Source organism: Leiobunum rupestre, chromosome 10, assembly GCF_980474605.1.
Source record: "Leiobunum rupestre chromosome 10, qqLeiRupe1.1.hap1, whole genome shotgun sequence".
NCBI lineage: Eukaryota > Metazoa > Arthropoda > Arachnida > Opiliones > Sclerosomatidae > Leiobunum > Leiobunum rupestre.
The window spans coordinates 18,304,350-18,319,028 of record NC_143393.1 but is presented as its reverse complement, the minus strand read 5'-3'; the positions used below and the strand labels follow the sequence as shown (position 1 = coordinate 18,319,028).

Sequence of the window (14,679 nt, the reverse complement as noted above, 5' to 3'; positions counted from 1 at the left end):
TTTTAAGGAAAACTCCACTGGAAATTACATTACCCAATAAAAATTAACGAAATTTTTATAGAAAACAGACGTTTATTCCTCCTGATTAAATAAAAACACAACCAATCCTACAAAAATGACAACTTCAGATCTTTATCACAAATATTAAAAACCAACAATCTCTGATGGGTACAATCAGAAGTACCTTTCACAAAAAAGACAAGTACTTCTCATTAAATCCAGCTCAAAAAGGGGCAGGTAAAAAATTCTTCAAAAGTAACATTTTAATTTGAAGAAATATACTTAACCTCAAATCAAATTAACACATTTCTAATTGTTTTAGGAATCACATTAGTTCCAGTTGTCTAGTTTTGGCAAATATCACTAAAATATTTCTCAACAATACAATATCTTACTGTCCTGCAGAAGAAAATGCAATGTTAATAGAAAATTGTGAAACTATATTATACATCGATTTCTACTCCAAAAAACCAATTTCACATTTTTGGAGTATAGCGTACAAACTTTTTAATAAAAAGAAAGAACGAAAAAAAAAAACGAAATGCTGCAATAATAAATTTATAGAATGATAGTTTTGGGAAGAACATTATTGCTTTAAAATAATATATAATCTCAAAAACTGTTTTGTGGCACATTTATTTCAAACTAAGGGGATACTTGTTATAGCAAACATGTTTTATAGGGATCTCTCTGAAGTTAAAATTTATTTATCTCATCTACAAAAGCTTAAATTATCTTTGAATATGTTGGACTTCATCCAATAATACTGATGCTGCCATTTCCACATTCCAATTTACAGAACTCAACACCGAATGACACTGGGCGTAACTTGCCATTCCTAATTTTAACAGCTTGTCAATTTTAAGTTTCTGTATAACCAAGACAGAATTCATCCCATTTTGGGCCAGCAAACCATAAACTTCTTCACTGGTCACTCCAGGAACAGCTTGTTGAACTTGATTAACTAGAGAGATGGTTGCTGGATTGGTGATTGTCCCATGATGACTTTCTTGATACGTGGAGCTCCTACTTTCTCCTGATAATGCCATCCAAGATTCATACCTTTTGCTATTTACCAAGAAGGGTTTAACCTCAGCCATATTAGGTGGGATAGAAGGTAGAGGAGGTGTAGAATTATGCGAATAACCTGCTGATAAATCTAATGGAAATCTACCAGGTTTAGAATCTTTGAAAGGATGAAGTTGTTGAGTATTTTCTAGATTATTTGTGGCTCCAATAAGACTAGACTTGGATACAAACGTTTCTTCAATATTTTGAAGATTAATCAGACTCCTTCTGCTAGGTCTAATTTGCGGAGGAGGAGGTTGAAGTAAAGGAATGCCCAAATTAGTATTTGAATTGGATGATACGCCCCTGTTTACTTGTCCTGAGCCAATAAAAGTCCCTTCGTATACCTGAGGCTTAGCCAAGCTTTGCTCCAGCTGGGATACCAAGCGTTTTCTTGCATCATTATTCAATGATGAGCTCTTCATCTCGGTAGTAGAGATAATTGGTGACACACTATTGATCTTTGACTGAGGTAAATCTAAAGCTAATTCATTCATTTTGGTACTAAGCCAGTTAAAAGCTTGGTCTCGCTTCCGTCTAATATCAGCGTGATTGGCTCGAGGAGATGCGTCCACTTTTACAGCATTGCAATCGTTGGGGTTAGAGACGTCTGTTAATGTCTCGCTGTCAGTGGGAAATTCATTTAAAACTGGACAACTTTTCATGAACGGGGCCTTTTGTTGCAGCAAACTAGGTGACCTGGAAGGATTTGAATGCATGTTTGATGGCTGAGGTATATTGTTGTACACGGTGGGAGCACCCGATGGCATTGCCGCATCGGGAGGTAAGTAGTAAAGGTGACTATCATTGGAAGGGAAATTTTTTACCACAGGGACTGCAGTTATATTCACATTAGGTGGTGGTGGAGGAGGCAAATTATAGTATCTTGGTCCACTGCAGGAAGATGGAGTTGAAGCATAAATGGAAGAGAAATCGGAATCAAATGAGCTCAGAGATGAATGGTATCCTAGCGAACCCTGACCGGGTGACGGAGGGGGAGAATTTTGACGAGATAGAGCATGATTCAATTGAGGGAAAGGAGGTAAGGTTCGAACTGCCAACTCATCCGTGAAATCTATAAGCACCCCTTCTTTGACATCGGAGTGAGATGGGTTAGAATTTGATCTTTTGGCTACACGATGCTCCGTGGTTACGACTCTTTGCTTCAAAACTGAATGTTTAGTTTCTCCATTTTCATTCTGAAATTGACGATAGGAAAACTGTTTGGAAGCACTTCTTTTAATCATTACCGGTAACTCGGGAGTTTCTAAAATAAAGACAATTGTTAATCACCCTAACATATATCACATCCATTTAAGGTTAATTACTTCTATTTCTGTCCAGGAGTTTAGGAACTGCCACATGATCGTTGGAAATGCCCAAGACATCTGGGGGGTCTATAGGATTTTTCAGATACATCCTGAAAAGTGAAATAACTTAATTATATTACTCTCAAATATTGCCAAAAATTGTCATACTCATCAATTGTGGAAGGATTTCCCCACGATTTCCCATTTATATCTCCATGTCCCGTATGTATAAAACTGTGACGTAATGGTTTGCTGATATCTTTGGCAGTTTTTCTAGATGAATCAGCCATGCAGCGGGGAAATTGCCCAATAAGAAATGTCCTATGATTCTGACCTTTCCACCAATAGTTTTCGGGTCTATTAAAATAAAGGTAATAAGTTTTAATTGACCAAAATGTAAACGGTATTGCTAAACTACATTACCTGCCATCAATAATTTCAATATTATCTCCAACTTCAATATTCATCTTATCAGGTTCGTCAAATTTTTCTACAGCAGTGAGGCTCCTTGGTTTAGCCTAATAAATCCACATAAAAAAGATAAGTTAAGTTATCATTACAATATAGTTTAGTTTTTATACCTCTATAAGGAAATCTTTCAGGGCTAAAAAAGTAGGCCTATCATTCGGTTTATGGGCCCAACACTGAAGCATTAACTGATAAATGTCAGGAGGGCAAGCATTTGGGCAGTTTAATCTCTCTCCTTCCTGGTCAATCTTTTGCAATATCTATAAATTAAGGTTAAAATTAATTTTAATTCCTACAGAAGGTCAAAATTATTCTTCCAACCTGAGCTCCGTTATAGCCCACCCAAGGCTCGTCGCCAAATGTAAACATTTCCCACAGAGTAACTCCAAACATCCACGTATCACTGGCGTGTGAAAAGTTACGAGATTTTAGGCTTTCCGGGGCACACCACGGGAATGGTACTTTCTTAGATTCTGTCATGATGTAACAATCCTCTTGTGTGGGCAAAGCTCGCATTAATCCAAAGTCTCCGATCTTTACACAATATGACGCTGCCAGTAATATATTCCTAGCAGCTAAGTCTCGGTGAAGGAACCTTTTGGACTCCAAAAAAGACATGCCATTTGCAATTTGAATCGCGTATTCCACGAGTTGGGAAATAGGGGTACGGTTGCATTCTTTTCTCAAGCGGTCTCGCAAAGAGCCGTAGGGAGCCAGCTCCGTTACCATCATCATAGGCGAAGACAAAACCACTCCGAAAAGCCTAACTAAATTAACATGATCCAACTGATGCATAGCATTGACTTCTTTCACAAAATCTTCAAAAGCTCCGGGTAAAGAGAGCGTTTCTTGCTTTAAAACCTTTACAGCAACTGGAACCTATGAAAAAAGGTACAAGCATTATAAATTATAAAAAAAAAAATTAACAAGCAATATTTACTGTATGTCCTGTAGGGGTTTTCCATTCTCCTTTCCTGACTACTCCAAAAGAACCATCTCCAATTTTGTTCGAGAGTTCTATATCTTTTTCATTAATAAGACATGTTAAACCACCTCCTCCACTAAGATGAGATTGGATAGGTGATGTTGGGCTTGGTTTGTTGGCATAACTCTTTTCACTTTTGCCACCAGCTGGTAAAAACTAAATACAACATACATTTATAAGTACTAGCTTTTATACCTCTTCATTAAATTATATTTCAAATGGACCTTATTAAAAAGATTCTTCCTCCATAGTGAAGTTCGTCGTTTTTTGACAGCATCAAGAAGTCTTCGAGCTGCTGGTTTACCCATACCAATCTTTTCCAGGTCTTCAGGTTGAACATAGTCAAAGTGGGAGATGCGTGTAAGCTGTAGATCATCTCTGATACGTATATAAAATTGCTCTAGTTGAACTTCTTGCAGAAGATCATATAAATCTACAGATCCATCATCCTCCGATACAGCCATTTCAGGCTGTTCAACCAAATCATCTGCAAAATGATGATGTAAAAGACCTTGATTGCTATTGAACAGGGGTTTGTTTATACGTCCATGGATATTTTTACAGTCTGCAATTTAAACAGACTATGCTAGGAGATGAACACCTACCCTACTATTGCTTTTTCAAGGCAATGCAACTTTCATGATTAAACAAAAACAAATCAAGGCTTAACAAATATTACCCAAAGAATGACAACAGCTCGAAGAATAAGTCCAAATTATTCGCAGTTGAGAAAAATTCTTTAAACATTACTACTTTAAGATAAAAATTGCCACTTTCTCTTTCATAATGCGATAAAAAACGAAACAAAAGGGAGGGAGAAATTTACTAAACCTTCTTCCCTTTCCCGGTAAAATAACTAAACTAAAATCAAAGGGGAAAGGGGAACTGAATATGAACGCCCCTCCAAAAGAAAGCGTAAATGAAAGCTAAATATAACCGCTAAATTTGAAATAAATAAAAATCGGACTAGAGCCAAATTTAGAGTAATTATGTGAATTAAATCCTCTTACAATTTATAAAGTTATTTTCCGTCACTAAAACCCTAATTTTTTCGACATTGAAGTTGTAGCGAAGTTTATTGGCAACTATCCCGTTTTCACGCTTATTTATTTTTTTACTCTTGAAGATGCATCTTTCAAAGTATGCCAAAAATGTTCAATTATTTAATAAATCTTTGGGTGTCACACGACTCTAGAGAGTCGCCAAAGAAAGGAGAAAGGACGACGAAACCCTGAAACTAAATTAATATATTTGAACAACGTCAAATGACTGGAACGAGCTTAAACAAAGTTTAAAGGGCAATTACCCTGAAACAAAATCGTCATAAACTAGCGGGAACAAGCATAAGGTTATATCTTGACATTTAAGTAATTCCAGTAATAAAACTAATTTAAACAAACGCATACATTACCAACTGTAAACCATGAAATATAACGGTTAAATTAAATCCAAAATAGTTGATCTCTCGAGTCCCGACTCCCGGTGCTTTATTACCCCGGCAAAATGGTCACAGACCTCCGAGGACTATACTCCCTTTGTTACTCAATATATTAACAAAAAAGAACTTCGTACGCCCACCGGAACTTCTTTCTTCGAACCGCCTATACAATTTTTGCGTATCCAATTTCCCATGCAAAAACCAGTACTCGTAGAAACGTCCAAAACAGATCGGTTAGGCCTACACGAACGGCAAAATATTTAAGAATGTATATAAAGAGACCTACCTAACTTGGTTCTGTCCAAATCCACTTTGTTTTCAGCTGTTCGCATGTTTGTTTTCACACCGAAACGCCAAAAGTAAAAATCTCTAATACAGCGCTCTCGCCAATTAGTCTATTTTGGTCTATAGCATTCTTTTTTGTTATCCCGTACTTCCGTTCCCCCTTGGGCAATAAATAAAATGCAAGATCCCTTTATTTATTAGTAAAAATATCGCGTTACCCCTTAGTTCCGCTGTGATACTTTGTGGTACCAACAAGAGCTCCGTGGTTTCCCAAAGGAGCGCGAGGTTTCGAGGCCCGAAAACAAAAACCGTTATTTTCTTAGTACGGGACGAACTAAAAAAAAAAACAGAATGGTCTGTTGGCTCTGTGCTAATAAAAACAAGAGTTCAATTATAGCTGTCACATGACGTACCGCGTCTACGTCTCGCCAACCCAACTAGACGCCGAAGACGTACGACTTTCAATAACAAGAAATCGACGATTGACTTTTTCCGTCAGTCAAATGACAAAAACGGATTTATCCTTCATTGAATCATCGTAAAAGATGATTTCGAATAACCTAGATAATCCTACGTAGCTGATTTGCGATATATGGATACTAAATTTACGTAAGAAACGTGCCGCGGACAAATTGCGCCCCAAATATATCGAAGGTGTTAAAAAGAGATTCAATGGATGACTAAAGAAAACCAAAGAATTGGAAAAGGTGGACCAAAAATAAAGACTTTTTCGCTGAAAAGGCACGAAACAAAAAACCCTTGTTTTTATCTTCGTCGGGATATTTCCTTCTTCATTGTTTTTAAGTGGGGGGAAATGGGACAAATATCTCGAAATCTTAATTCGCTTTTCCATCAAAAAGGCATTGGAATGGAACGTTGAATGATAGTAACGGCGAGGAGGGTGGGAGTTAAAAGCGGTGTACGTTTCGCCGTTGCTTCTAATAATTACCCTATCTCTCTAATATAATATGGAACGCAAACGCGAAACTAGGCTATATTAATAAGTACAGACACCACTGTGGCAGTGGAAATCAACAACCGGAAAAAGAAATTCAATTAGATACGCATTTTCCGGAACAAAAGAGGAAAGGAAGTTGCGTATGACGAAGTAAAAAAAAAAATGTAATTAGCACCAAAGGCTTAGTGGAAAACACCAAGTAACATTTTCGTGACGACTTCACGCGACCTTCCCACCGTTATTTCTCTATAAAGGACTATGAACGTATACGTTAAATAATTATGAGGGAAACGCGACTAACCGTTACAACCAAATAGTAAAATTGGGCCGGTATCATAGATAAAAAATTTATCTATTTGTACATGATTAAAAATACATTAAAATACACTATATATAGAGAGTTCAGTCCGGACAATTACTCACGTAGACACCGACGCGCTAAACGAACAATATTTCAATATATTTATTTATTTATTTTTTCTTTTCGTTGCGAGTGTTTATAGCTGTATGCAGACTACTATAAAACGAGTGGAGTAACGGTACTATCTAATCGGTAAACCGGCGGTTCCAAGCCACGCGTCTCCACAGATTTATTTTGGCACCAATGTTGGCAGAAGAGGTAAACCAGAACTGCAAAGGCCACGGGAACCGCTATTCTCAAGAGCCAATCCAAGACGGCTACGAACCACAGAGTGCAACGACGCGTGCAAGAGACGCATCTTTGCCATCGGGACTGTTTGGGTTCCGGAGTACACTGTAAAAGACGCTGGTGATCAGGATGCTTCTGCAGTACCCGATATTGTTGCTGCAAATCAACAATACAATATCATACATTTGTTGCGACAAATGTCGAACCACGGAACCACGGTTGCTACCTCCCCTCCAACATTTTAAATATTTTTTCAAGTTCAATAATTGAGACTAAGACGTTTCCCACAAAATGATAGAATCCCCACTGGAAATTTTAATGTCATCCTACACTTTATTGGTGGGTGTTAAAGAAAGAGGACGAAAATTCTTATGACTAATAGCAAAAATGTATTGAAGTTACTAAGAATATTGGACTACAGGATTCTGATTCCCATCCTCGCAGCCTTTGTAGGTTAAATTTCTCCCATTCAAGTTTGCTATATGGTATGACCTTGAATGAGCCTTAAATGCAGACGAACTTTCTCCACAAAAGCTGAAAGGATGGTACCAGGGGTTAATGCTATGCTGAAATATTCTTAGTAACTTCAATACATTCTTGCTAATAGATAATTTAAAATTTGATTTATCTAAATACGCCCTCGTACTATTTTCCTTTACGTTTAATGGCTTCTTCGTGAAATCGGTATGTGTCAATATCATGACCTAATTTTACAATTTAAGATACTATAAGTTTATAAAATTATGTTTCACGTAAGTGTGTCAGTTCCCTATTTAGCGTGTGTTAGAATGTGACGCGTCTTTTTAAGAGCACGCCATCTCACGGCAAGTAAAGGCAGTTATAAAGGTACAAAGACGAGCCAGCGCGATAATGAAAAATGTTTTGTAGAAGCTGGCTCATGCAGGACTTTTTATTTAATTTCGTAAAATAAAGAATTTTTACGCGCTTTTTTCTGTTTGCTGTAAAATAAAGGCTAGTCACTTTTGAGACAATTGTTTTACGAGCTTGATGCAAGTCCTTCTTGGGGTAAGTGGTCTGTGTTCGGGCTAAGTTATTAAGTCCATATTAAATATTGAATTCGGTCGATTTATTGTCTCGGGATTTTTTAGGCCTATGAGCTGTGTTACTACTTAAGCCTCGTTTATTGAAATAAATATTCACCGGAAGTACCCCACGCCAACCCCTAGCTTTAGAACCTTGAGATACATTTTAAAGAATGCCTAAGTTAGAGTTGCTATTTATCTTCTATATTTTAGTCCTATCACGTGCAAGACATTGCATCAATGTTTTTAAGATGTTTATATGTTTGTAGCCTATTAGGGGCGCTTATCTATTTTTGTGTGACGTCAATGATGAACACGTCTACTCCGATCACGAGGAAGATGGCGCTACACAACACTAGGGGTCTTTCCCGTTTCTATTTTATAAAGAACGGGACGTATTCTTCGTGTCACGTTCCACGGAGCATGCGTCGCGTGTCTTTATTAAATATAAGAGGAAAGGCCTCTAGTATAGTGTGGCGCCATCTTCAGCAAGGTCGGAGTAAAAATATTTTCCATTCTACGTCACACCACACAAAGCTATCAGTAATTATGTAGACTAATTGACACACTTATGGAACATAATTATAGACTTATGAAGATACTAAAAAATAGCCGTGCTATTGACCAAACCGACCAATTAAATCAGCCAGGTTATGATAACGTTCTAGACAGATTTTGTTAGCGAATTTCTATCTTACCTGCGATAAGTAGCTTCTGGTATCTCTGGCCTCGACGAAAGTGACTTCCTCTTTCTCCCGGTAAACGTGACGGAAAGACGCTAGAAGGTGATCGACCAAGGTCAAGGCGATTGCCGCCAGACAGCCATACAGAAAGTTTTCCACCGAAGTAACAGGGCTTCCCGAAGACAATCGCGCCACGTAGTACATTGAAATGGCCGTTCCACCGAACAAGGACAGAACGGACAGTAAGAACCTGCAGGTGATCTTCTCGATGGGCACGAACAGAGCCAAGATCGCCACACAGACGCAGATCAGAGCTGGCAAAAGTATCAATCGACATTCTTTGCCCACTTTCTTCTGGAAGACCATCTCCGCCACTAGTACGCTGGGCCGTCGGCTACTGTGCTGCGAAACTATCAACACTGATTATGATACACATCTAACAATAGGGAAAAGATAATTTGAGAGGACTAACGCCATTAGAAGGCGATTTTTCATACCCGAAATCTTACTAAATGGCGCCAGCTAGGAGCAACAAACACAAGGAGAACGCAGCTAGCCTTTAAACACGCTAACGCAGTGTTGTGTACAAATTTCATTGAACGAACCTTTACGCTGAACGTTTTACGGAAAGGGGGAAGACAATTTCAGAATTTTCCCCTTCCGACGGCAGCAGACGCTAAAGCGTCAAACCAATGAAAATTGTACACCTGAAAATGCTCGACTTTTGACGGTTTGCGTTCTCCTGGTGTGGGGTGCTGTGTTTGTTGCTCCTAGGCACCAGCAATTTTAAACCAGAACATTTTAAATATATAGTTGATTTAAAAAAAATAAAAAGTGGTCTGGCACAACCTGTTAAAATGTTGCTATTACGTCACAAGACACAGCTTTATTGGTATATTCTTCGCACGTGCGCTAGAAAAACATATATTCCTCTGGCAACTGTAGCGCGCGCTCGTTGCCTTGTAAAAATAAGAGACTGTGACGTAAGAGCCACATTAAAATAAGAAGGCCAAGTTACTTTATAAAAAGAACTATTATCCCAAAACCGCGAACAATATATTTCTTTCTGTTTCTTTATACATGGAATTTTCCCCGAATTGTACATTTTTTTAATATTTTTTTAAACATCACTTAAAATTATGATAGAAGTAGTTCTCATTGGTCGGTAAGTAATGTATATACTTCCTACCAAAAAGTGTTAATTGGCTCCATCTAGTATAAATAAAATGGAACCTCTAATGGCTTCGATAATGTTTGTTACCTCGTAAGCAGTTTGTAAATCGGTCTATTTTGAGTGATTTCGATATAAATAGTGAATGGAAAATAAATTTTTACATTTTAGGATTTGTCCCGAAAAATTGTACGATCCACTACTGAGAACTCCAGGTTTCGATGAAATGGAGTTTGACCCATTATCCCAGTTGTAAGATACATCATCGCCGCTTCTGCCAACTGGTTTTGACGAATATATACATTCACATTACTTTTCTCTTATGGAAAAATGTAACTAAACAGCTCTTACAGTCGGTTATCTTCAAACTGCAAATAGCCACGTGGTTGGGATTCTTTGTCTGGTTGAAAATGCATGGAAACTGACCCACTATTCTAATAGATAAAATTATCGACTGTTTACTTACGAACTATAGATTCAATGTAAACTGATAATCGTACCTGGTCGTTTTAGTCACTGACCCATCGTCCGTGACAGTCATATAGTCATCGGTTGTTTGAGATTCAACGTTAGCTTCTGGCATGTACGTGTATGGTGTCCATATCAGAGTCGCGAGGCGGTTATCGGCTGGAAGCAAAGTAACGTTGCCTATTTGCTCCGAAAAGACGAGTCTCTTATCCAACCATCTTTGCTTCATATACAACTCCGCTTTCCATATCTAATAATTACAATACATCAACGTACGTTCTTAATTAAAGGGCAACGCAAGTGGTCATGCAAGGGGGGGGGGGGGAGCTATGTTTTCTTCAACAAGCCGTAAGTAGGTTTTCCAAGGATAATTTTATACAGCGCGAAAGCCTTATTCTTCTTGGTGTAGCCACGTGGCGCAATTTCGCTCTCATTCGCGGATTTTTCGATTTTCTTCGCTGAGTTAGCTCGCAATCAACGAATTCAGGAATTTAGGCCTAGCTTAATTTATTTATTATGGAGAAAAGAACTGGGTTAGTTTCCGAGAGTTGGACTTTGATATTTTCGATTTAACAATGTTTTGGAATAAAATTATTTGTGAATTGAATATTTTTAATAATGGAAGTTGAAACATTAGGCCTTGGACGCGGTAAATCTCTGCCGCTAGCCTCACATTGGATTAAGAAAATTCAACATCACACACACTCCTATATCCCGTCTCCCTTAACAATTTCCCTATCATTATACCCCGACAGAATATTTATCTTTTTTTATTACATTTATTTTGTAGAAGTTTAGGATCCGATTTGTCGGTAAGCACGGAGACTTCACTTTCCTCGGCCATTTTCGCGACTAAAGAATGCGTGGATTTTGCGTAAAAACCGCGAGAGGCGCATTTATACAAAATAAATTCGGCAAATATGGTTCTGCTTTTTTACAGAGGGAAAGGCTATGGCAGATAGCGCATGCGCAGTCGTTCTTTTTATCTATAAGATAATTTACCCCCCTGCGTGGTCACTTGCGTTGCCCTTTAAGAAGTGGAATTAACGTCATACCGATTTCTCGGAACAAATGCCCCAACTTCGAACGACATGTATCGACACTTTCACATCGGTGGGCGAAGCTAATCCAAAACGAACAAACAATGTAAAATAATAGATTGAACGATAAAGTTTGAGGTCATTGTCAAAATTTGGGGCCATATAAAATCACGATGAGAAAGGAAAACATGGCTATCTTACACTGACCATCCTGCTGGGGTCGCGTATGCCGATTGTATTCCGAGTCTCGGAGATATAATCCAAAATTGGAAACAGGGTCGTTACTGAAATCGGAACAATACACAACGGTCAAAAATAATACTAAAAAGGCAAATACTTCAGAAAACTTTTATGAAGCGTAATTTAAAAAATTAACAATGCAATATGCTAATTTTAACCATCGACACGAGTCAACTTAAAACGCTTTTTTAATTAATTACCTTGCGGAATTTCCAACAACATAGTCCAAGATAAAGACTGCCAAACAAAAGACCACAAATCGACCACTGAACCGAACCATTTTTTTATCTTTAAGTAAAACTGAAGAAACCAAACGCCTTTTAGACACTTAAGGAATAATATGAAGTATACGGTTTCATGTCAAATACGTTTCTACTTTAAAGAAATGAAAAAATATCCGTTCTGAGAACGATATTACGTTTCAGCGCCGAGAACTGTGCAATATCCTATTCCTATTAAACAAATTCTAGAAGTACCGCCGCGAAGGGTAGTCGTAGAAAATGTATGGAAGAAAAAAGTGAAAAATAGGCTACGCTACGAGGTTCTCATATAGAAAACGCAGCCCAACGAACGTCATATCTGCTTCTAACAGCCCGTCTCCAACCCGATTACTAAGCTTTAATAATACTTATATTAATATCGTATATGTATGTCACCAACGGAGCGATGGCATACGAGGGAAGGCTAATAAGGCTGGATCCTAACCAGGATGCGAGCGCTGTCGTCTACGAGAACAATGTAACGGACAATTATTCATAGTGTCTTTCTACATGGAAGCGTGTGCATCATCAGCGTGACGTTGCGACTAGCATTAATATTAACAAAATTTTCCCCTTATTTAGCCTTGGCTCGCTCTCTCTCTATGCTAAGAACACGTACTTAATCCTAATCTCTCGGAACGCCAAGAGTAGATGTAAACAATACGCGAGATATTTCGGCCAGTAATAAGAGATGAGCCGCTTGCTTGATGAATTATTAATTTTCAACACTCGATACTACTTTACATTCGATAATTCAAACAGGGTTAAAGATTACGATTTAAATATGCATTATTCAAATACGTTTAATGACGAGCGTATTTGGCTACGTGCCCTCTTCGTAATCGCGTTGAAAATACACGTTTTTTTTTCGTCGTGTAAATAACTAAACCGGTTCGCGTAAACATGTTTCTAGAAATATTTTTGTACATAATGAGCTGATTGTTTGATACATTAATCGTATATTTATGTTTTTCATAAAATGGCAACATTTATTATTTAGTGGAGTGAAACACTCTCATTTCTACAATTAACAAGATTGTTTTCGCTTGGTTTATGCGCTTAAATTGTTATTAAATACATGTATGAAACTCCCCAATGTATCGTCACGCCAGACGTTGATTTGAAATTTTTAATATTGACGTATGAAATTCTTTACGGGTACAATAGTGGCGCCACAGTACGGGGAACGCAAAATTTAAATTTGGTCTACTTCAAATTAAAATTTTACATTCAAATATATTTAATTAAAAACTGAATAAAGTACAATATATTAATTTCTATAATTAAGGAATTTTTTTACGTAGTTTCGTTTGTACTAAAATTAAAGGTTATTTCTTTTGTGGTTACTAGAGGTCGCCAGTGAGACTGAAAAATAAAACAAATTCAATGAGTTACGTTCAATTTAAATTTACTATTTTTTGTACAGTATAATTACAATATACAAAAATAGTTAAGCACCAGGGTGATAAATAAGGATTTTTTTTAAACTGGACCTGTGTCCAGTTGAGCCTAGGTAGTTTAATTAACAAACTTGCCCCTGGCGACTTACCATTTTTAACCTTCAAAATCAGGCTTTCATAATTTATGGTCAAATTATCTATTCTTGACCATATGTTCTATAGACCCGGCCCGAACGTGCCTACTGAGAGAGAGAGACTTGTTATATTTCTTTTTGCTAACTGCTAAATTCGCTTCTTCTATACTGTGTGTAGAGTGTAGAGTAGACAGACTCACGACACCCAGTCACCCACCCATACACACAATTGACACAAGGCCAAGCACACAGCATAGAAGCAAAGACCAAACAATTGTAGGGATTAATATATATATTTTTTAATGAACTAAAATCTTGAAGGGGAAAAAACTTGTAATTAATTAAGTGGTCACCAGGGCCACTAACACCCCAAGCATTCAATTTTTAAACTGGCCCAGCTAATTTTTAAACTGACGATTGGCCTGTGATAGTGCCTTATTTCTCACACTGTTTCGCACAAATCTTTGCAGGCAGCTGTGTAAAATCATAGAAAACAAAGAAGAGCAATAGCAACTACTAGCTATAGAACCTTAAAGACTGGTTAAAGCTAGAGTACTAGTTTGTCGATGGTTGGACGCAGACTTGTAAATAGCGGCAGTCCACGCGTCAAAAACCCCTGAAAAAAATCACGGGACTCCTAAAACAATGTCTCTAGAAGGGGGTAAAGGGTCCACGGGACTCCCTCAAATTGTATCGTTAGCTGTGTAAAAAGAGGGAAAATTTCGAGAATTAAATAAAAATTTGAATTATTTTTCTCTTTGAGGCCTCTGTATAGTGTATACTGACCGCCACTATTTCAGCTCCCCGAATATTAGTCGGACGGTCCCAACGGAGCTAGAGCTCCCCTATCTACTTATCTGCGAGGCCTATAGAAATTTACAATGACCAATGAAAGATTTGGAAAACTTGGACCTACCAGGGAAAAACCTCTTTTAACTTAAAGAGGTGTGGGGAATAATTTCCACACTTCGTTAGTCTAAGACGAAGAGTGGGGAATAATTTCCACACTTCGTTAGTCTAAGACGAAGAGTGGGGAATAATTTCCACACTTCGTTAGTCTAAGATGAAGAGTGGGGAAT

At 37.7% G+C, this 14,679-nt stretch overlaps 2 protein-coding genes across 8 annotated transcripts; both read right to left on the bottom strand.

The window, feature by feature from the left end:
- Positions 1-157: 157 nt before the first annotated feature.
- Positions 158-5,808, bottom strand: Ack (activated Cdc42 kinase). 4 transcript variants are annotated; one of them, XM_090160249.1, is made up of 9 exons: positions 5,556-5,808; positions 4,056-4,318; positions 3,787-3,987; positions 3,168-3,725; positions 2,960-3,106; positions 2,802-2,896; positions 2,547-2,735; positions 2,397-2,488; positions 158-2,335 (listed from the first exon to the last, which is right to left on the bottom strand). In XM_090160249.1, exons 1-9 carry the CDS (start codon positions 5,599-5,601, stop codon positions 732-734), a joined length of 3,195 nt encoding a protein of 1,064 aa, XP_090016375.1. In that variant the 5' UTR covers positions 5,602-5,808; the 3' UTR covers positions 158-731. The 4 variants fall into 4 exon arrangements, with proteins under 4 accessions (XP_090016375.1, XP_090016378.1, XP_090016377.1 ...); XM_090160252.1 differs by lacking the exon at positions 5,556-5,808 and adding an exon at positions 5,243-5,495; XM_090160251.1 differs by lacking the exon at positions 5,556-5,808 and adding an exon at positions 4,437-4,713.
- A 1,037-nt stretch (positions 5,809-6,845) lies between these two features.
- On the bottom strand, positions 6,846-12,751 carry LOC149924924 (gamma-aminobutyric acid receptor subunit alpha-2-like). 4 transcript variants are annotated; one of them, XM_090160975.1, is made up of 8 exons: positions 12,007-12,751; positions 11,768-11,850; positions 11,582-11,649; positions 10,559-10,776; positions 10,410-10,492; positions 10,223-10,339; positions 8,903-9,297; positions 6,846-7,266 (listed from the first exon to the last, which is right to left on the bottom strand). In XM_090160975.1, exons 1-8 carry the CDS (start codon positions 12,084-12,086, stop codon positions 7,030-7,032), a joined length of 1,281 nt encoding a protein of 426 aa, XP_090017101.1. In that variant the 5' UTR covers positions 12,087-12,751; the 3' UTR covers positions 6,846-7,029. The 4 variants fall into 4 exon arrangements, with proteins under 4 accessions (XP_090017101.1, XP_090017100.1, XP_090017099.1 ...); XM_090160974.1 differs by having other exon boundaries at positions 6,846-7,317; positions 11,774-11,850; positions 12,007-12,750; XM_090160973.1 differs by having other exon boundaries at positions 6,846-7,317; positions 12,007-12,749.
- Between the last annotated feature and the right edge of the window lie 1,928 nt (positions 12,752-14,679).

Bases quoted from the DNA above. Each gene is read 5' to 3' on its own strand.
- Ack (XM_090160249.1), bottom strand. From the start codon at position 5,601: ATGCGAACAGCTGAAAACAAAGTGGATTTGGACAGAACCAAGTTAG. The intron at 3,726-3,786 runs GTAAATATTGCT...CTTTTTTCATAG, and splicing joins AAACCCCTACAGGACATACA to GTTCCAGTTGCTGTAAAGGT. The intron at 2,897-2,959 runs GTATAAAAACTA...TGGATTTATTAG, and splicing joins TGAAAGATTTCCTTATAGAG to GCTAAACCAAGGAGCCTCAC.
- LOC149924924 (XM_090160973.1), bottom strand. From the start codon at position 12,086: ATGGTTCGGTTCAGTGGTCGATTTGTGGTCTTTTGTTTGGCAGTCTTT. The intron at 11,650-11,767 runs GTAAGATAGCCA...GTTTTGGATTAG, and splicing joins ACCCCAGCAGGATGGTCAGT to CTTCGCCCACCGATGTGAAA. The intron at 7,318-8,902 runs GTAAGATAGAAA...GTTGATTTGCAG, and splicing joins CCAGAAGCTACTTATCGCAG to CAACAATATCGGGTACTGCA.